This window comes from Rana temporaria, chromosome 2 (genome assembly GCF_905171775.1).
Source record: "Rana temporaria chromosome 2, aRanTem1.1, whole genome shotgun sequence".
Classification (NCBI taxonomy): domain Eukaryota; kingdom Metazoa; phylum Chordata; class Amphibia; order Anura; family Ranidae; genus Rana; species Rana temporaria.
This window is the reverse complement of record NC_053490.1, coordinates 95,854,188-95,876,750: the sequence shown is the minus strand read 5'-3', so window position 1 is coordinate 95,876,750 and position 22,563 is coordinate 95,854,188. Positions and strand designations below refer to the sequence as shown.

Genomic DNA, 22,563 nt, shown 5'->3' with positions numbered 1-22,563 from the left:
ACTGGCAACTTGTAAAAATGTTAAAGTGTCGCCTATGGAGATTTTTAAGTAACCAAGTTTGGCACCATTCCATGAGTGTACGCAATTTTAAAGCGTGACATGTTAGGTATCTAGTTACTCGGCGTAACATCATCTTTCATATTTTATCAAAAAATTGGGCTAACGTTACTGTTTTGTTATTTTTTAATTTATGAAACCATTTTTTTTTTGCAAAAAAAAGCCGTTTGAAAAATTATTGCGCAAATACGGTGCCAAATAAAAAGTTGCAATGACCGCCATTTTATTCCCTAGGCTGTCTGCTAAAAAAACATATATAATGTTTGGGGGTAATCTTTCTAGCAAAAGAATGATGATTTGTACATGTAGGAGAGAAGTGCCAGAATAGGCCCGGGAAGGAGGTGGGTTTTAAAGCCCGGTATTGAAGTGGTTAATAGCGAGCACAGACAACAATTAAAAAATTGCCTTTAGTGACCCTTCAAAGAGGAGTTCCACTGGTTAAGTTTATTAAAAGTCAGCAGCTACAAAAAGTAATAAACTCACTCACCTGTCCCAGGGTCCAGCTTGCAAATTCACAGCGCTCTCAGTTGCCAGGCAATCTTTTGGGAGCTGTGACTTGTCCCAAAAGATTGCAGGGAGGGGTCGCCTAGGGGGAGGGGAGTCTCCTAGGCGGCCAGAAGTCGCAAGGAGGAAGTGGGACAGAAAGTCCCTAAAAACATGTATATACCATTACATTCAGCATACTTCCGACATGTACAGTATTTTTTTTTTTTTTTGTTTGTTTTTTTTGCTGTACATACCGTATTATTCTTTTCCACCCGGCTTCCGGGTTCTCACTCCCGCGGGAGTAGGCGTTCCTATGCAGCGGCGCAATGTCACCTGGGACTTGGCCCACATGATTGACGTGCTTTATAAAAACTTCCTTCCGGCGGATAAGGCGCGTCACGAGTTTCCAAAAATAGCCAAACTGGGAGTCGGCTCTATACGGCACAGACTAGGAGCCGTGTAGAGCTGATTGCGCAGGCGCCGTATAGAGCCGACTCCCAGTTTGGCTATTTTCGGAACTCGTGACGCGTCTTATCCGCTGGGGGTAAGTTTTTATCAAGCACGTCAATCATCTGGGCTAAGTCCCAGGTGACATTGCGCCGCTGCATAGGAACGCCTACTCCGGCGGGAGCGAGTACCCGGAAACCGGGTGGAAAAGAACAATAATACGGTATGTACAGCGGAAAAAAAAACGGCATATTGTACATGTCGGAAGTATGCTGAATGTAATGGTATATACATGTTTTTAGGGTGAACCTCCGCTTTAAAGCGGAAGTTCCACTTGTGGGTGGAACTCCGCTTTAAGATTCATACACTTTTTTTTTATTTTTTCTGTGGTGCACTTTATTAAAGGGGGTTGTAAATATTCCATAGTGCAGCGGCCCCCCAGAGCCCCCTTTTACTTACCTGAACTTGATCGTTCATCCATGGGGACGAACACGGCAGCTTCAGCTGCTGTCTCGGGTCCTCATTGGATAGATTGATAGCGGCAAAGCCATTGGCGCCTGCTGTCAATCCAGTGACACGGGGGTGGGGCCTGGTCCTGTCTGTGTCAATGGTTGCAGCAGTAGGACTCGACTCCGGAGAGTGCCCACTCGGGTGTGTCCATGGAATGCGGGTCTCTGAGGGGGCACTCAATGCGGGGAGGAGCCAAGAGAAGAGGAGGATCGGGGCCACTCTATGCAAAACCCCTGCACAGAGGGGGTAAGTGTAACTCATCTTTACTCACCTGAGCCCTGCTTTCCCTCGGCGGAGATGTGCTCTTCATCCTTGCCCGGGGGTTCTTGGCTCTTGATTGGACAGATTGATAGTAGCGCAGCCATTGGCTCCCGCTGCTGTCAATCAATTACAATAACGCAGGCGTCGGGGGGCAGGGCTGAGTCCGGCATTCTGTGTCTATGCACATAAATGCTGGACTCGGGAGCGCGTCCACAAGGTAAACCCCAGGGAGAGTGCTTCTCCTAGGGGGTTTACGAATGCGAGGAGGAGCCGCGAGCGCTTCCGGGGGACCCAAGAAGACGATGATCGGGACCACACTGTGCAAAACGAACTGCATAGTGGGAGGCAAGTATGACATGTTTGTTATTTTATTTTAAGTAAAGAGAGGTTTTCAATATAATGAACTCTTTGTGACAATTCAGAACAATGTCTATGGACTGATAATATACTTATACTGTGAATTACCTGTAACTTGTCCCTATTGTATTTGTTTTGCTGAAAATTATAATAAAACGGTTTAAACAAATATATACATAATTGAAAAAAAAATTATATAGTGGTTTCACATATAAATGTGGCCCAATTGGAGTTTATTATACAGTCAAGGGGTGGCGTTTTAAAATGTTAGCAGCTGGTCAGTTAATAGGTTAGCATGAGGTATTTTTTTTTTATTTTTTTTACATAAAATGCCCTTTTGTACTGTTGTACCCTATTTTATAGTAAACCTAATTATGTGCTTATGTGAAGTAACGATTTTAATTGTCCTATCAATTCTTCTATTTTACAGGATAATCTGACTATTAGGATTGATGATGCATTGGTGGTGGCAAATTCAATTTATTCTCAGCTAAACCGTGCCATGCAGGTACACAGCCTTTTTAAAGATGTTGTGATACAAGTCTTTGTATCTTTTCTGGCAAATTAACATACCTATGTCCTTTGGGTATACTAGGTGATTCGTCAAACCCTGGTATAGCCACATCTGAAATATTTCTTCCACATACAGAATCTGTATGTGTTGGCCCACAGTGTTGGATGGCATGTTGTAGGCATTTTTTTTACTTCCCAAAATGCAAAATGAAGCCTTGCAGAACAGTAACTCGGATGTTATTTTAATTGGTCTTCTGTGATCCCTTTTTTCTTTTTAACCGGTACTCGACTGGCTGCCGCAGTAACTGCGGCAGATTGACTCACCTGGGTGAGCCGTCGTAGCTGTACGTCAGCCCTTTAAGACTATGTAGGAGGCGCGCTTGCAGCCAGAGCCGTTGTGAGTGCCCGGCGGCACGATGACCGCCAGGCACCCGCGATCGCTCATGATAGAGCGAGAACCGGGATCTGTGTTTAAACATAGATCCCAGTTCTCTCAGGGGAGAGGAGACAGACCAGACGGACCAATATGAACACCAATCTCTCAACTCCTCTAGTCAGTCCCATCCCCCCACAGTTAACCCCATGATCGCCCCCTAGTGTTAACCCCTTTTCTGCCAGTGACATTTATACTGTAATTGGTGCATTTTTATAGCACTGATCACTGTAATTAAATCAAGTGTCCAATATGTCAGCCGCAATATCGCAATCCCTACAAGGATTTCAGATCACCGCCATTTCTAGTAAAAAGAAAAAAAAAATGATAAAAATGCCTTAAATCTACCCCCTATTTTGTGGACGCTATTACTTTTGTGCAAGCCAATCAATATATGCCTATTGCGAATTATTTTTCTCTTCCGTTCATGGACGGACACAGCAGCCTTTGAATTTTCTGAACCCCCCCAATCAGATTTTATGTTACAGCTCTTCCACGGGATCAAGAAAAATCCTCCGCTATGATGAGCCGGTTACAGGATCTGATCCATCAGAAAGTGATTGTTCAAGTCCCAAAACACCAGGAGGGCCGCAGGTTTTATTCTCTTATATTCCTGGTGAAGAAACCTTCAGGAAAATGCCGAATGATTCTGAAGATACTAAACCGATCAATAAGGTACAAACACATCCGCATGGACACAATCCATTCGATAACTAAGTGGTTAACCCCAGACTGCTTTATGGCATCCATGGATCTAAGGGACGCCTACCTACCTACATGTACCGATAGCTCAGTCTTCACAACATTTTCTCCACTTGGTTGTCAATCTAGGGACTTCAGTCTGGCATCTTCAATTCCGGGCTCTGCCTTTTGGCGTGTCATCATCCCCCAGGATATTTACGAAGATAATGACAGAAGCCCTGAAACCTGCTGAAACTGAGGGGGATCTTGGTCATTCCATATTTGGACAACCTGTTTTTTGCGGATTCCAGAAGTCAGGTTGCGACAAATCTTCAGATATCGCAGACTCGCCTCAAGAGCCTAGGATGGCTGTTACATCTAGAAAAATCAAATCTAGAGCCAGCACAGGAGATGAGGTTTCTAGGATACACCATAAATTCAGTACTTCAAAAAGTATTTCTTCCACAGGAAAAGATCTATTCTGCAGTGAGTCAGATTCAGATGAACCTCTCGGTTTCAGTCCGGTCAGCCTTGGCAGTTTTTGGCCTTCTCACAGCCTCCAATCCAGTTGTACAGCGGGCAAGATTGCATTCCAGACCCCTCCAGATGAACATGTTACATGTTTGGTCACAGCAGGAATCGCTGGAAAAACACTTCAAATTAACCTTGAAGGTAAAATTAGCACTCTGGTGGTGGAGGGACTCAACCAATCTAACAAAGGGTCTCTCGTGGATTTTTCCCTTAGACAAGCGTCTAACAGATGCAAGTTTGTGGTTTTGGAGGGCCCACCTGGACGGTCAAACTGCACAAAGTGGAAGCAAGAAAATCTTCAAACTGGCGGGAACTAAAAGCTATGTTCCTGGGTCTCCTTGCCTTTCAACAAGCGGTACAGGGACATCATGCACAGATCCTGTCAGACAACACAACCACAGTTACTTACGTGTTAAACAAGGGGGAACCAGGAGCAGAAGTCTCAGGGAACTAGCCACTCAGGGAGGTCACATTTAGCTCCGCCCAGGACAATAACTATCAACAGTCCATCTAAAAGGATCTCAGAATCTGCTAGCAGACCTTCTGAGCAGAGTGTAATAGAAGCAGAGTGGAGTCTGAATCAGATTTTCACGATGATCTCCAAGGCGTGGGGACAACCTCAAGTAGACCTGTTTGCCAGACAGCAAAATTCAAAGGTTTGGAATTTTTTCTCCACAGAGGGGACCAGGCTGTAGGCATTGACGCTCTAGCACACCCATGGCATTACCAGCTGTGTTGTGCCTTTCCCCTCTTTCCACTAACCCCATTGATCCTGAGAAAATTCAGGGAAGAAAATACCAACATAATCCTTATCACTCCCTATTGGCCAAAAAGGCCTTAGTTTGCGGCACTCCTAAACTTGGCCACAAAACTTCCATGGAAACTACCATACAGGAAGGTACACAAGGTCCTACCTCTATCCTTGCGCATTATTGGAAACACTTCTGTTCATCCATTCAGGGTGTTGAAGTCATTGTGCTTGCTATACCGGTGTGTATTTTCTATTGGAATTTTTTAGAAAATATTTTTACTTTGGAGTGTTTGTCATAGATGTGGAATAACTTTTTGGCATTTTTTGGATAGTGATTTTATTAAATTTGCATACTTTTTTACACTGAGGAGTTTTTTTCCTTTTTTTCTTATCTCATTGTTGTGATCGATTACCGGCACCATTACGGTTCACATTTGCTTACTGGAACATCCTGAACTTTGGGTTGTGAGTACAATCTGCAACCATCTGGACATCCTACAAGCTTCAAAAGGCTCCCGGATTACATCATCTGAACGGTGACCAGAGAGGGCAATCGGCCCGTACAAGCCCTTGAGACCCGCCCACCGTACGGTGAGTTGTGGGTCCACTGGATCTGGTAAGAGTACCTTACTTAAATACTTTTCAAGCTGACTGGATTGTGTTTCTAGAAATATATACTCAATCAAGCTCATCGAGTGGAAGGATTATATTCATACCACCGTCAGGGTGGATGGGCTGATTGGTTCTCATTCACTTTGATATAGTGATTTGAGGAGGTCTTTTCAAACTATACTTTCCTAGTGTATGAGGCTTTGTGTTATATGATCCAACCTGCTTTCCAGTACCATGTGAACTGTTTTTTTCCAACATACCAGGATTGGAGTCCTGGGCTATGTATGTTTGGATGCATATATGATCACCTAGAGGTTTAATCACCAATTGATATTTACGTTTTTTCACCTAGTAAATACAGCATTGTGTTTTCTGGATTACCTCTTCGGGGACACCCGAGATACACTTGTATATCACAGCTTTATTTCTATATTGTGATTATCACATTATATCTTACATAATTGGTGTGATCACTCATCTATTTTTATTATATGTACATGAGCCAGTGTACCAGAGTCACTCATTTCACTTTTTATGGTAGTCTACAACCATAGACAGTGTGAGGAATCAATTTTCTCCCACCACACACGGGTCACTTCAGTGTGTCTGACCTGTCTATTTGAGCACAGTGTCTCAGGGTTTTCCCTGTTTCAAGCAGATCCACCTTACAAGTGGACTTGGCGCTACACTTATAATTTTTATTCGATGTGCGGCTGTCCAGAACAATTTGTTCTTTTGTTTTGCAATTACATATGCATTGCCTGCACCCGTGGTTCTGAGAGAAGCAATCACCTTGAAGACTTCCACACCTTAGTGGCCTTTTTCTCTTTTGTACAATAACTGAGACCATGGTGGAAGAGGAGGGATTTAAAGGCTGCATGTGTTTCCTGTAAAAGAGGCGCTCTCTCCAACATTGTCCTGAAAGGCTCTTAGAAATACAGTCACCGGTAAGTCTACATTTTTTTTAAAACCACAAATATGTAGAAGAATACATATCGGCCTAAACTGAGGAAAACTTTTTTTGGGACATTTATTAACCACTTAACATCCGCCCGCCGTCAAATGACGGCGGGCAGAATGCTCTATTGTTCTGACAGGACGTCATATGACACATTTAACCCCTTCCCCACCCCCTAGTGGTTAACCCCTTCCCTACCACTCACATTTATACAGGAATCAATGCATATTTAAAGCACTGTTCACTGTATAAATGTGAATGGTCCCAAAAATGTGTCAGAAGTGTCCGATGTGTCCGCTATAATGTCGCAGTCCCGAAAAAAAAACGCAGATCCCCGCCATTACTAGTAAAAAAAAAAATTAAAAAAATCATTATGTCCCCTATTTTGTAGGCAATATAACTTTTGCGCAAACCAGGTTATTGCATTTTTTTTTTTTTTACCAAAAATATGTAGAATACGTATCGGCCTAAACTGAGAAAAAAAAATGGGATATTTATTATAGCAAAAAGTAAAAAATATTGTGTTTTTTTTCAAAATTGACGCTCTTTTTTTGTTTAAAGCCCAAAAAATAAAAACCGCACAGGCGATCAAATACCACCAAAAGAAAGCTTTATTTGTGGGGGAAAAAAGGACGTAAATTTTGTGTTTTTTTTAAGCCACGTCGCACGACTGCGCAATTGTCAGTTAAAGCGACGCAGTGCCGGAAGCTAAAATCTCGTCTGGGCAGGAAGTGTATGTGCACAGTAGGCAAGTGGTTAAAGCAAATAGTAAAAAAAATATATATTTTTTTTTCTTTTTCCAAAATGATAACTTTTGTTTATAGCGCAAAAAAAAAAAAAAACAGGTGATCAAATACCACCAAAAGACAGCTCTATTTGTGGGGAAAATTACGTCAATTTTGTTTGGGTAAAGCGTTGCACGACCGCGCAGTTGTCAGTTAAAGTGACGTAGTGCCGTATCGCAAAAAAAAATGGCCTGGTCGTTGAGCAGCCAAATTTTCCGAGGATGAAATGGTTAAATATGCATTATAGTTGTGGATTTGTTTCGTTTTCTGGCGGGATTTTCACTGGTCTTTGCCAAAAACTATGACTGAAAACAGACTCTGCATATTTAAATGTTTTTGCTCCATTTCACTGTTCTGCAAAAAGACTGACACCAGCAGGATCACCATTTCAACACACTTTTTTTCTAATCCATTAAGGGAAACGGGAGGTGTGTCACCCCAACGAGTAGCTCCGCGTTCGTGGGGAGAAAAATGGCAAACTAACAATTCGTACACATACAAAAGTCCTATTGTAGTTGAATGTCAATCAGTTACCTTTCTCTTTCGTTCATGGACGGACACAGCTCCAAATTTTCACAGTAGGGTTATGTTCCGTCTATCAGGAGAGGACTAGGCAGACATGTTAAACATGTAATATACAGCAAAGCCTCTGGTCATAACCCCCTCATCCTGCAGTCAGTAGCTCCGATTTTTTTTTTGCCTAGCATAGAAGGACCCGGCTCCCTAGGGGCCCATTGGTCCTGGGAGAACTTTTTTTATTTTTAAACTTTATTTTTTATTTTTTTGTTGTTTTTTGATCCTGAGATCTACTATCAACTGCCGGCTGGGTGACAGGCTGGATAATATAGATCCTTGTAGTCTCCCCAGTCCGGCCATCGAGCGTGAGCAGATATTTAGCTGCGTGGGGGGTCGGCCACGATATACCCCATTACTCCAGGGGTGGCCGATGAGCTCTATGCTCTGGGGCTCACTTATGACTGGGCTACTGCAGTCCGTGTCCGAAAGCCATCCTATACTGGTCGGCGGTGGTTCTGTCAGGAACGCTTCCAGCGGTCCCTGCAGAACAAGCAAATAGGTTCCTCTTGCTCTGGCAGAATGGAGCAGCTGGGTATTCCTGGGGCGGTCGTTTAGGGGGTCTCTTGCCCTCCCTTTCCTCTCCCCCATCCTTCCAATGCGTTGGCTGGGCCTGCTCTGTGTGCTGTGTGGGGGTCCTCTGTCTGTGTGGGTGGTCTGCCTTGGGGGTACCTCCGCTCAGAGGCTCAGCCATTGCGGCCTTTTACCTCAGGATTCGCGCCGGCACAATTTTCTTGTAGCCACACTATTTATTACAATGCAGCTGGCGGCCATTTTCTTGTAGCCGCGCTGTTTCTAATGCAATTACAGCCGGCGGCTGTTTTCTTGTAGCTCACGTTGTTTTTTCAAGAGGCGAGCGATGGCCATTTTGTGGTTTTAACACTAGTTTTTGCCTCTAGTTCTCAAATGGCTCATTCTGTACGGCGTGAACGGCAGATTACCTTTAGACTCCTCAGGCACACACTGTGCGGTCAACATCGCTGAACGGTACCCAGGTCGGGGCGGTGAGTTCCTCTGGGGTTAACCCCTCTGTCTGTGACAACAAGGTGGCCGTGTCTTTATTTCAGTATACCTTGACTTGGTCCCTGAGTGGCTGTCAAATGAGCAGTATGGCGTCGGGCTAGAGCTTCTTCCCCAGAGATTCCAGTGATAGCAACTGGTCCCTCAGCACATGCAGTACAGGTAGACGCTTTGTCAACTGTCCTGGAATCCTTTGTTGCCAGGGTGGAAACGGTGTGTGGGCGTAAGGGGGGTACAAAGCGCCCCCACCATCATCTGAGGACCACTCTGATTCGGGCCTGGCCGTGGCACAGGGCCCCTGTTCTGAGGTATCAGAGGACGTGGACCGGGACCATTCAGACAGTGAGGAGGACTCTGTGTCCGGGGAAGCGCAGGAGAAGGCGCCTGTGGGGGCACTTATCACTGCGGTGCGGGAAACCCTTAAATTGGAGGATGCCACTGGGGCATCTGCTGAGGTGCGGGTCCGTTTTGGGTCCCGCAAGTCGACCCGCACTGCAAAGGTTTTTCCTTGTGTGTCTTATTTTGATAAATTTATAGACAAGGAATTGGAACAGCCGCAAAGGACCTTTTGCGGTCCCAAAACGCATTGTCGGTCCGTTGCTCTTTTGAAAAAAATGGGCATCCCCTAGTTGTGGACCCCCCCGGTGTCTAGGTTGAACAAGTGCACCACAATTACAGTAGAAGGGACCCCTGCATTCAAAGACCCTACTGACAGGAGGTCCGAAGCGGTGGCCCTGTCCATGTTCACTATGCTGGGGTCAGCATTCCTTTTCACTGGACAGTGATCAAGACGGAGGCCAGCCTGAACGGCTGGGGGGTAGTGTTTGGGGTGTTCAGTCAACACAAGGTCGATGGACGCAGGAGGAATCGTGTCTGCAGATCAATGTGTTGGAACGTTGGGTGATCAGACTGTGCCTCTCCAGATGGTCTCTGAGGCTTCAGGGATGTCCGGTCAGGATCCAGTCGGACAATGCCACAGCAGTGGCGTATGTCAACCATCAAGGAGGAATAAGAAGCTCTGCTGCAGCATTGGAGGTCACTCGTATCCTCCCGGCCGTATACATTCCGGGCATAGAAAACTGGCAAGCAGACTGCCCAAGTCGCCAGATGTTGGACTAAAGAGACAGGTCACTACACCCGTATGTGTTTCAGCTACTTTTCCGGAGATGGGACACGCCAGACGTGGATCTCCTGGCTTCTCGACTCAATCGGAAGGTATTGAGGTTTGTGGTCAGGTCAAAAGATCCCTGGGCGGACGCGACAGATGCGTTGGTGGCTCCGTGGGGGCAGTTTCGGCTGATATATGCCTCTGCCTCCCCCCGGGCTAAGGCTTCTTCCTCGTCTGCTTCGCAGGGTGGAGACCGAGGGGATCCCGATGATTCTAATTTCTCCAGATTGGCCTTGGCGCCCTTGGCACGCCGACCTTGTACGCCTGGTGGCGGATGTCCCTTGGCGACTGCCAATGCGGGAGGACCTTCTGTCGCAAGGTCCTATTATTCATCCGGCTTTAACGGCATGGCTGTTGAAAGTCAGGTACTGAAGGACCGGGGTCTGTCTGACTCTGTAATTTCCACCATGCTGAGGGCACGGAAGTCCTCTTCTCGGAAGATTTATCATCGCACGTGGAAGGCCTACATCTCCATGTGTGAGGAGATGGAGTGGCACCCACGGGCTTATTCGGTTTCCAGAATCCTGCTGTTTTTACGGCATGGGGTGGATCTAAGTCTTGCTCTAAGCACCATAAAAGGGAAGATTTCAGCCTTGGCTGTTTTCTTTCAACGTCGCTTGGTGGCTCATCCACTGGTAAGAACGTTTGTGCAAGGGGTTTGACATGTGGTCCCTCCAGTTCGGGCCACCTCTACCCCTGTGGGATTTGAATCTGGTGCTCTCGGTACTTTAGAAACCTCCTTTTGAGAACATCATAGAGATTCCTCTTTTGACACTCTCTCAGGAGGTGGTCTTTCTGGTGGCCATTACATCAGTCAGAAGGGTTTTTGAATTGGCGGCCTTATTTTGCAAGTCCCCCTACTTGATCCTTCACAAGGATAAGGCAGTGCTACGCCCACAGCCTTCTTTTCTTCCAAACGTTGTTTCGTCCTTTCATCTCAATGAGGACACAGTGCTTCCATCCCCGTGTCCTCGGCTGTTGCATCCAAAAGAGGTTGCTCTTCCTTTCTTAAATGTCCGAGCTCTGCGAGTATATCTCTCTGCTACAGCTCCGTTCTGGAGGTCAGACACACTGTTTGTATCGGTGACTGGTCCATAGAAGGGTCTGGTGGTCTCGTCGGCCACCATTTCATTGGATAAGACAGATCGTGATTCAGGCCTATGCCCTACAGGGACGGGCGCCTCCCTTTACTGTCACGGCGCACACAATCAGAGCGATAAGTGCTTCCTGGGCCTTTTCAACATCAAGCGTATGTCTCACAGGTGTGCAAGGCGGCGACCTGGTCGTCAGTTCACACCTTCACTAAATTTTACATGGTTGATGTACATGCATCTGTAGATGCTTGCTTCGGCCGCAAAGTTTTGCAGGTGGCTGTTTAAGGTTGGAACTCCTCCGTTGAGGAGCACTGTTTATTTTTGGGTGCAAGTTGGTTTGCTTGCTGTGCCCACCTCATTTATTGACTCTGCTTGGGGACGTCTCTACTGTCAAGATTATTTGGAGCTGTGTCCGTCCGTGAACGGAAGAGAAAATAGGATTTTTGTACTCACCGTAAAAGCCTTTTCTCTGAAGTTCATGGACAGTCATATTTTCTTAAGTTTGTACTGCTTTTAGACGAACTGAGCTGCGGTGCTATTTGGCTTTGCTGTATCACATAACCAATTAACATGTCTGCCTAGTCCTCTCCTGATAGATGGAACATAACCCTACTGTCAAGATTATTTGGAGCTGTGTCCGTCCATGAACTTCAGAGAAAAGGATTTTACGATTAATACAAAAATCCTATTTCTCTTCCGTTCATAGACGGACACAGCATCCTTTGACTGTAGGGTTATATCCGCTTCCCTTTAGGAGAGTTTAGGCAGAAAAAAAAGCACTTGAAGTGTTAACAACACATTCCTCAGTGCAGCTCCTCTCCGGGGGTGTGGCTCCCCCTGGTATAACCCACACCCTGCTCTAGCAGCCCCAGTTTTTTTCCTGCCTAACGACAGGAGAGGTCAGGCACTTCTGGAGTCCTGTACTCTGGAGATCTTTCTTGCGATTTTTTTTCGCTTTTTATTATATTGTTCCTGCATTTTTGAATCCTGAGATTCTTCTATCAACAGCCGACTGGGTGACAGGCTGGGTCTTGACTCTTGTAGTCCCCCATGTTCGGCCATCGAGCATGTGCCGGCCCTTAGCTCAGCTTCGGGACGTCCACGACAGGCCCCGTTGCTCCAGGGGCGGCCGGGGAACTTCGGTTATAGGGCACACATATGGCCGGTCTTTTGTGGCTTTGTCACAGTGTGTCTGGCCGACAGCCATGCCGTTTAGCGGACGTTGGTTCTGTCTGGGATACCTCCAGCCGGTGGTCGCAGGTCGGGTAAGTAGTGGCCCCTTGCTCAGGTAAGTGGTCTGGCTGGAATTTTCCCCTGGGAGGTTGACTGAGGGCTTGCCCTGCTTTCCTCTCTCCCTTATTTCCTCTCCCTCCTTTCCCATTTGGGATGACGGCTGTGAGTTTTTTTTTCTGGGGTCTCCTATCACCTGGACCTGTGTGCGTGGCGGGGGTTGTGTGTGTTCACTGCAGGGGCTGTGTGTGTTCACTACAGGGCCTCTTTTGTGTGCTGGAATGTGATTTTTGTGCTGTGCTGTTATGCTGTGTCAATGTCTTTTTAAATGCGCAACGGCCACCATTTTGTCAGTCGCTCTTTATATAGCTCGGCGGCCATTTTCTTGTGGTCCTGAGCTGGTTTTTCCTCATTCGGCGGCCATCTTGGAATTCGTTTGGCCTCGTGTGGCCGTTTTAGCGCTGCAGAAAGACCGCAAATCTGCTGAGGGAGACAGACGCAGCACTGCCAGCTTCTCCACACACGCATAGGCTCTCTCAGACCGCACTGCACCGGGAGGGGTGGTGAGTTTCCTGGGGGGTCCCCCATGCTCTGTAACGGCTGGGAGGTGACCGTGGGCACTTCTGCTTTGCAGGTAGGTGACACAGCGGGGGGGCATTGGGAGGCATGGACAGGTACTTCTCCTTCAAGCCTGAGTTAACCCTTGCTGCCCCTCCCCCTGCCACATCTGCTATGGCAATGTCGGTATCGTTTTTTCTCGCCAGGTTGAAGCGGCTGGTGGCCGGCTGGGGGGGTATATTAGCGCCCCCCTCCCTGGCCTGCTTCTGGGGTTATCTCTGACACTGTATTGTCAGATGATACGGGCTTAACCCACGCGCACAGTGAGAGCGACTCTGGTCAGGGTCGGTTACTGTTTGGGAAATGTTGGAGCTATTTTTTTCTGCATGATACTCGGTAGATGGGGCGGGGGCACCTGCTGTGCCAGTCCTTTTTGGGTCCTGCAAACCGCCATGCAGTGACAATTTTTCCTTGTGTTCCTTTTTTGGGACAGTTTGTTTTCAAGGAATGGGATACGCCGCAGATAGTTTTTGCTTGCGACCCGTTATCCTTTTGTGGAGGTCCTTTTTAGTGAAGTGGGTCTCTCCTCCGTCCGTGGACGCTCCAGTGTCCGGGTTGAGTTCCACCATGTAGATGGGGCTCCTGCCTTTGAGGACCCCGCGGATGGGAGAATGGAGGCTGTGGCCCGCTCCATCTTCACGGTAGGGGGTTTGGCTGTGAGACCGGTTTTGGCCGGAGCTCTGGTGCCACGGACTCTGACTGTACGGGCAACGTTTTTTTGCTGCAGGAGCAGGATGCTTCCGAGACCTGCAAGGACGTGGCTAAACAATCAGTTCAGGGTCTTAAATTTGTCTGTGGGTCGGTCCTGGTTACCCTCTTGCTTCCAGGGCTTCCGCCTATGCGGTGGTACTGCGCTGCCTTGTGTGGCTGAAGTGCTGGTCTGTGGACCAGTCCTCAAAGGCCTTGGTGGATTGCCTTTTAGGGGTGAACGGTCCTTTTGGGACTTCCCTGAATGGCATCATTATGGATGCCACGGGTGGTAAGAGCATGCTGTTCCCTCAGTCTGGGAAGGGCTAGGGACCTCGCCATGAGCAAGGACCCTCCTTTACTACCCACAAGCGTTTTTTTCGCCCACCCTGTGCGGTGGGGGGAGGTTTGCAAGGTGCTAAGACCCCCGCTGCGGGGCAGCAGCGCACCTGGTTCCGCAAGCCTGCGGACATACCTGCTTCCGCCTGAAGGTCTACCCCCACCCGTGTCTCGGGTGGGGGACCGGCTTTGTGAAATCGCGGTTCAGTGGAGTTTCTCTCTTGTCTACCAAACAGGATTTTTTTCCCCTCCAGCCTCTGGCTTCCTCCAGTTCGCCAGTTGGCTCTGTCAGGGGCTGTCCAGGATCTTCTGGTCGGGGGAGTGATTGTGCCAGTTCCCTCGATGGAACGGTCTCAGGGGTATTACTCCAATCTGTTTGTAGTCCCCAAGGAGGACGGGATCCCTCCAATCCTGGGCCTCAAGGCCCTCGTTTGTTTTTGTCAAAGTGCAAAATTTCAGGATGGGGATTTTCTGGCGTCCTTGGATGTTGTCATGAACGCGTACCTGCATGTCCCCATATGCTCAAAGCATCAGAGATTCTGGGCTTTGCGGTCAGGGAGGACCATTTTCATTTTATGACCCTCCTGTTCGGCTTGGTGTCGACGGCACGGGTTTTCACCGAGGTGCTCGTCCCGATACTGGCCCGGCTGTGACAGCGGGGGTTTTGTTATCATGGGATGTCTGGACGACATTCTCCTACGAGCTTCTTCGAGCTCTGAATTAGTGGAGCCGTGTCTATCACGTGTCAGACTCTCCCAGAGTTCGGCTGGCTTCTGTATTGTCAAGAAGTCAATGTTGATTCCGTCTCAGGGACTGGAATTCCTGGGACTAGTCCTGGATTCCGCCGGGGCGGGAGTTTTTTGCTCCGAAGGGAAAAAATTCAGACTCTGCAATCTGCTGAGCAGCAGTTGTCGACCTAGAAGTGGTCATCTCTGCGATTCTGCATGAGGGTTTTGGGTCTGACGGTGGCCTCTTTCGAGGCGGTTCCATATGCCCAATTCCACACCAGGGTGCTACAGAGGGAACTGCTGTCACGTTGGGACAAGCTTCCGTCATCTCTGGATTACCAGGTTCATTGAGTGAACTGGTCATGTTTCCCCTGGTGTGGTGGCTGGCGTCTCCGGTGCTTCGGGCCGGGAAGTCGTTTTCTGCCGTGCCACTGGACAGTGGTCACGACGGATGCCAGCCTCTCCGGTTGGAGGGGAGGGGGCGTTTGGGGCACCCAGTCAGCCCAGGGGCGCTGGACTCAGGAGGAGTCCCGCCTACCGATCAATATTTTGGAGCTCCGAGCAATTAAGCTGGGCCTTGCCAGGGGGTCCCTGGATCTGCAGGGCCGACCGATCAGGATCCAGTCCGACAACGCCACGGCCGTGGCGTACGTCAATCATCAGGGAGGCACACGGAGTTCAGCTGCGACAGAGGTCGGCCATGTACATTCCAGGAGTACGGAATTGGCAAGCCGACTTCCTAAGTCGAACTGCACTAGACCAAGGAGAGTGGTCTCTCCACCTGCAGGGGTTTCAGGGTCTGTGCCAAAAGTGGGGCACCTCGGACGTGGACCTTCTATCATCCCGCCTCAACCGGAAGGTGCCACGATTGTGGCCAGGTCAGGAGACCCGTGGGCGGACGCGTCAGGCGCGTTGGTGGCCCCTTGGGGTCACTATCGCCTATTTTACACCTTCCCTCCTCGGAAGCTTCTTCCTTGCCTGCTGCGCAGAGTGGAAGCCGAGGGGATTCTACCAATCCTGATTGCCCCAGATGGTGGCAGACGCCCCCAAGCGTCTTCCCCTGGGAGATGATCTTATGTTACAGGGTCCGATCTTCCACCCTGTTTTACAGCCACTGGCTTTAGCGGCATGGCTGTTGAGAGCCATGGGCTGAAGGACCAAGGCCTATTGGGCTCGGTGGTCTCTACCGTGCTGCCTGCACGGAAGTCTACCTCACGTAGGATTTAACATCATACTTGGAAGGCCTACATCTCTGTGTGTGAGGAGATAAAATGGCACCCTCGCACATACGTGGTGTAAAGGATTCGGCTGTTTTTACAGCAGGGAGTGGATCAGGCTCTCGCCTTGTACGGTTTGGAGTCAGATTTTTGCTCTGGCTGTTTACTTTCAGCGCTTGGCGTCGCACTCCTTGGTGCGTACGTTTGGTCAGGGGGTCTGGCGTGTGGCCCCTCCGGTGCGCCCTCCACTACCCCCATGGGACTTGAATTTAGTCCTTTCGGTGCTTCAGGATGCTCCCTTTGAGGACATTCGGGAGGTTTTTTGTTGACTGTCACAAAAGGTGATTTTTTTCTGGTAGCAATTACCTTGATCAGACGAGTGTCTGTCTGAACTGGCGGCCTTGTCTTGCAAGGCTCCCTACTTGGTCATCCATAAGGATGAGGTGGTGCTGCGGCCGCAGCCGTCTTTTCTCCCCAAGGTCGTTTCGGCTTTTCACATTGATGTGGACATTGTTCTTCCATCCTTATGTCTTCGGCCGAAATGCCAGGAGGAGGCCACTTTACATACTCTGGATGTGGTTCGGGCCCTACGAGTGTACTTATCTGCTACGATTCCGTTTCGGAAGTCGGACTCACTGTTCGTGTCGGTGGCTGGTCCTACAAGAGGGCCTGGCAGTCTCGTCGGCCACCATTTCTAGGTGGATCCGACGGATTGTGCTTCAGGCCGATGCCCTGAAGGGGCGTGCGCCCCCCTTTTGGGTTATGGCGCATTCGACCAGGGCGATCGGGGCCTCTTAGGCTTTCCGGCATCAAGCCTCTGTGTTACAGGGGTGTAAGGCAGCGTCCGGGTCATCGATCCACACTTTTTCAAGGTGGATGTGTGTGCATCTTGTGAGGCCTCCTTTGGCCGCAGGTGTTACAGGCGGCAGTGTATGGTTGGAGTTTCTCCGTTGAGCAACTCCGGTTTTGTTTGGGGTGTAACCTGGTTTGCTGTGTTATTTTCCCACCCCTCGAAATGTTTTGACACTGCTTGGGGACGTCCCTACTGTCAAAAGATGCTGTGTCCGTCTATGAACGGAAGAGAAAATAGGATTTTTGTACTCACCGTAAAATCCATTTCTCTGAGTTCATAGACGGACACAGCACCCACCCCTCCTTTGTTTGTATGGCTTGTTACGAACTGAGGCTGCTAGAGCAGGGTGTGGGTTATACCCGGGGGGCCACACCCCCCTGGGAGGAGCTGCACTGAAGAATGTGTTAACACTTAAAGTGCTTTTTTTCTGCCTAAACTCTCCTAAAGGGAAGCGGATATAACCCTACTGTCAAAGGATGCTGTGTCTGTCCATGAACTTGGAGAAATGGATTTTACAGTGAGTACAAAAATCCTATTTTTCCTTTTTCAATCTACAATTCTGTAATTTTCTGTAAAATGCAATTTGACTACCTGGAGGCTTTCTGTACACAGATGGTGCACAGAACGTACCCTATAAATGTAATTTCCTGCTTGTGTGATTTGGCTCACTGATTTTCCCAGAAGTGTACAGAAAGATGTAAATCAGGTTTTGAGTATCCCCCGCAACAAAAATTTGATTTTTTGGTGATATACTCACAAAGGGAAATCGCGTCTAAATGGATGCAAACTCCACCATTTTACGCATAAGAGCCCTGCACGTGCAGCAGCTGATTGAAATATATAAAATCGCTCCCGTACACAGACAGCCATTTCTTCAGAATAACAAAATGTAAGAACCTGCAACATTTAAAATCCTGCAATGAACTTGGATCACCCAAAGTGGATTTTTTTTCTGCCTCAACCCAGGATTCTGCTGCAGTAGCAAAAGACTGTGGTCAAATTTACTCAGTTCTTTCCTTCTTCTGATTGCAGAGGCTAAAAGCATGCTCCCGTACCTCCCCTCTCTCATAATGTTTGTTGACCTTCCCACAACTTTGTAGGCAGCTGGGCCATCGATCGCAATTACTATCTCTGATTCTGGGTCCCCTTATCTCCTCAATGGGACTATTTTTTGAGAAATTGTGATCTTCTGCCATTTCTCCAGATTTAGTAGAAGATTTTAGCTCTTATTGATATATTGCACACTACTCTGGGGAACAGCTTGCTAATCCCCCAGATGCAGTCTTGGATCTTTCAGAGCTTCTACAATTGCAAACCCCTTTGCCATTATTCTCTTTCTTCGCAGTATTTCTATGTGGTGATTTGGAAGCAACTGAGTGGCCCTGGACCTCTTTGAGCACTTAATAAATTTGTTCCCATTCTGGAAAGGTTTTGTTTAACAGGGTTCGAAAGCAGCCTGTCCAACCAGGGTGCATTTTGTGTTCTTCAGGGGCATTGTGGCAGAATTCCTAAAAAATGCCCAAAAATTGTCCACAAGCAAGCTGTTGGATCAAGCTTGCATTTTTGTTAAACTAAGCCACAGAGTTTTATTGTGGGGATATTGGTGGATAAGGAACCTGTTGAGTGCTCCTTGTTTGCACCCTCTGCCCACACTGGGGTCATGTTGACTGAGGGAGAGAAACTGACAGAAGTTAATTGCTGGAATTCTAATCAGTACCAGTGTGCAAAGTTGTATTTGCTTCTAACAATAAATCACCTCTAATGCTGGGTGTCCTACATGTGTTTACTAAGAATCTGGATCTCCAACAAAGGCCCAGCATAGGGGTATGCTGTCCTCTCAGCCAGATGGAAAACAAATGATGTCCCTCCTTTATCTGAGCTCATGTATGTCTCTGCCTGCATAGAAAGTAGGGCTGCACGATTCTGGGAAAAATTAGAATCGCGATTCTTTTGCATAAAATGAAGATCACGATTCTCTCACGATTCTCAATTTTTTTTTATTTAAAGTGGTAGTAAGCCCCGTTCTTGTTGTTTTTTTTTTTTTTAAACCTACCTGAAAGGCATTATGAGCTAGTATGCACCGCATACTAGCTCATTATGAAATACTTACCTTGGAACGAGTCGTAGGGAACTTACCTGGTCCACGCCGAGGGAGATGTCATCTTGCCTCGTTGTCTTTTGGGTATCGCCGCTCCAGCGCTGTGAGTGGCTGGAGTGTCGATGTTGTCACGCACGGGAGACTTCTTGCCCGCAAGGTCTGTCGGCTGCTGGGCCTTTAGCCGAGGATCCCCACTGCGCATGCGCCGATGCAGTCATTAGCACATTGCGAGGGGAATATCTCCTAAACCATTCAGGTTTAGGAGATATTCTTTATACCTACAGGTAAGCCTTATTATAGGCTTACCTGTAGGTAAAAGTGGTAGTACAGCGTTTACTCACTTTAAAGTTATTTTTTCAACACAAAACAGAGCTTGTATGCTTAAATAAAGTATATGTAAATCTGACAGACTGTTTCCATGTTAAATTTTAAAAGCCGCAGCAAACCTGCTGACCTCACATGCTTGCTAATGTGAAAGAACAGCTCTGATTTTCACATTTAACTAAATGTGAAAATCCGAGGTATTCTGTTACATTAGCAAGCATGTGAGGTTTGCTGCGGCTTTTAAAATTTAACATGGAAACAGTCTGTCAGATTTTCATATACTTTATTTAAGCATACAATCTCTGTTTTGTGTTGAAAAATAACTGTGAAAGTTATTACTTTGTTGGGTGTAACAAGATGTCCGCTTGCCCCCCTTCTAACTAACATTACTGTACAGGAGTGTGGGGTGGAGCAAGATGGCGGCGACGAAACGGCACTTTCTGACGAGACAGCCGCCGCCGGGTCTACCAAGATGGCCTCGCTCCGGAGCTAGGCCGAAGCCGGGGACTTTCCTATGGTCGCACCCGAAAATCGCGGGTCATCCGGAATGGAGATCGTCGGGGGGGGGGGGGGGGGGGGAATTGAGATTAATTTACGATTAATCGTGCAGCTCTAATAGAAAGTGTCATCACCTCTGAGGTAGAGGAAAAGGAACAGCCTCCAGTCACCAGCTGTGGCTCCACACTGGAGCATATATAGGGAGTGTCAGCTTGCTTTGCTGCAGTTTCCAAAAAACTTTTTTGTTTTGTGCTCCCCTGTTATTTAACGGTTTTCTCATGTTTAGCCCCCTGTTTTCCCCTTAATTTTGATCTCTCTGCCCTGCAATGCCACCCTTGAACCCATCAGGCATATTCTTAGATATTTTTGCTGGATGTAGTGAGAGCCATTAGAGGGTACCTGAAAGCTACTTCTTCCATTGAAACAAATGAATGAATGAATGACTTGCTCGCCTCTGGGCGCTTTTTCCAGCCAGTATCTGCTTGGCTGGTGCGGTCATTTTTACCCCGTAGGGTCATGACACGCTAGGGACACACAGTCATACACACATATATACTGGGCCAATTTTGGACGAGATCCAATTTACCTACCAGCATGTTTTTGGAGTGTGGGAGGAAACCGGAGTACCCGGAGGAAACCCACGCAGACACAGGGAGAACATGCAAACTCCAGGCAGATGGTGTCGTGGTTGGGATTCGAACCAGCGAACCTCTTGCTGCTAGGCGAAAGTGCTACTCACTGCACCACTGTGCTGCCCAATAATGGATTCCCTGTTCTTTCCTCGGAACCTTGAATGGGGCATGCTTCTTTTAAAACCTACCTTTTTACGTGCATAAGGGAATTGATTACTCTTGAGCAAAAACGTATTCCTTTAACTGCTTCCCCACCATCGCACAACGATTAACGTCAGCAGAATGGCATGGGCAGGCATAAGGACGTATATATACACATCCCCTTTAAGAAGCAGCACAGCACAGACGTGCAATCTCTGTGATCCCGACCGCAGGTCCCAAGGACTCTGTCCGCTGGTATACCCGTGATCGTCTTACGGAGAGGAAGAACTGGGAAATGCTAATGTAAACAAGCATTACCCCAGTCTTCCTAGTGACATGACACTGATCACCACTTCCTGTAATCGGAAGCAGTTATTAGTGTCATGTCACAATCCCCCCTACAGTTAGAAGCACTCCATAGGACACACTTAACCCCTTCAGCGCCACCTAGTGGTTAACCCCTTCACTGCCAGTGTCATTTTCACAGTAATCAGTGTATTTTTATAGCACTGATCGCTGTCAAAAAGACAATGGTCCCAAAAATGTGTCAAAAGTGTCAGATGTGTCCGCCATAAAGTCGCAGTCACGATATAAATCGCAGATTGCCGCCATTGCTAGTAAAAAAAATAATAAAAATGCCATAAATCTATGCCCTATTTTGTAGATGCTATAACTTGCGCAAACCAATCAATATGCACACATTGTGATTTTTTTTCTTTTTGTGATTTTTTTTCACACCCAAATTGTCGCTCTATTTTTGTTTATACCGCTAAAAATAAAAAAAACGCAGAGGTGATCAAATACCACAAAAGATCTATTTGTGTTAAAAAAAAATGTTTTAGTTTGGGAGCCACGTCATACGACCACGCAATTGACGGTTAAAGCGACGCAGTGCCGAATCGCAAAAGTGCTGTCTTCTTTGGGCTGAAATGTTTAAATTACACACTGCCTCCATCAAATCTGTAGGAGTATCTTGGGTCTTTAACAACCAAGCCTCTGTACTCTGACTGTAAGGCTGCTACCTTGTCTTCTCTTCCTTCTTTTTCAGAGTTTCTTTCAGGTGGATGTCCAATGTTTTGCGGATGCAGCTTTTGGCTCCACGTTTTTGCAGCGAAACATTGAACTTGGGTAATTGTCCTGTGGTAATCAGCTTCAAATGATGGCACCCTAGGGACACAGCCGTTTTTGCTCAAAATGTCTTTTTAGGGCTTTTTGCCCCTTTGTTTTGTATAACAAAATTTGAGAAATCTATGTGTTTTTCACTGGAGTTTCCAACATTTCTCTTCCACAACTGTACACATTTACTTACACTTGCAGTGCTTTTGCTCTGGCCTCATACTTCAGGTCCTGTATATTCCAGATAATCTTCAGAGATAAATTTGTGCTCATAAGTTTACATTCCCTGACACAATTTGATTTCTTGGCCATTTTTCAGAGAATATGAATGATAAAACACTAACTTTCTTTTCCGTTCATAGACGGACAGAGCCTTCTTTGACATTAGGGTTATGCTTCTTCCTACCAGGAGAGTTTAGGCAGAATTTAACAGCACTTAAAGTTTTAAAACCTTTCCTTCGTGCCGCTCCTCCCAGGGGGCGTGGCTCCCCCAGGCATAACCCACACCCTGCTCTAGGAGCCCCAGTCTTTTTCTGCCTAACGACAGTAGAGGAGTCAGGCACTTCTGGAGTCCTGTACTCTGGAGTTTTTTTCTTGCGATTTTTCTCGCTTTTATTATTTTGTTCCTGCATTTTTGAATCCTGTGATTCTTCTATCAACAGCCGACTGGGTGACAGGCTGGGTGCTCGACCCTTGTAGTCCCCCCATGTTCGGCCATCGAGCGTGTGCTGGCCCTTAGCTCAGCTTTGGGACGTCCACGACAGGCCCCGTTGCTCCAGGAGCGGCCGGGGAACTTCGGTTCTAGGGCACACATATGACCAGTGTCTATGGCCTTGTCACAGTGA

At 47.5% G+C, this 22,563-nt stretch overlaps 1 protein-coding gene across 1 annotated transcript in view; it reads left to right on the top strand.

Annotated features, from left to right (window-relative positions):
* The window catches only part of RNF17 (ring finger protein 17), a 720,374-nt gene that overhangs the window by 111,321 nt on the left and 586,490 nt on the right, over positions 1-22,563 (top strand). Inside the window, exon 6 of the mRNA XM_040339329.1 lies at positions 2,549-2,626. Coding sequence (XP_040195263.1) covers positions 2,549-2,626 — 78 coding nt within the window. The remainder of the gene's footprint in view (positions 1-2,548; positions 2,627-22,563) is intronic.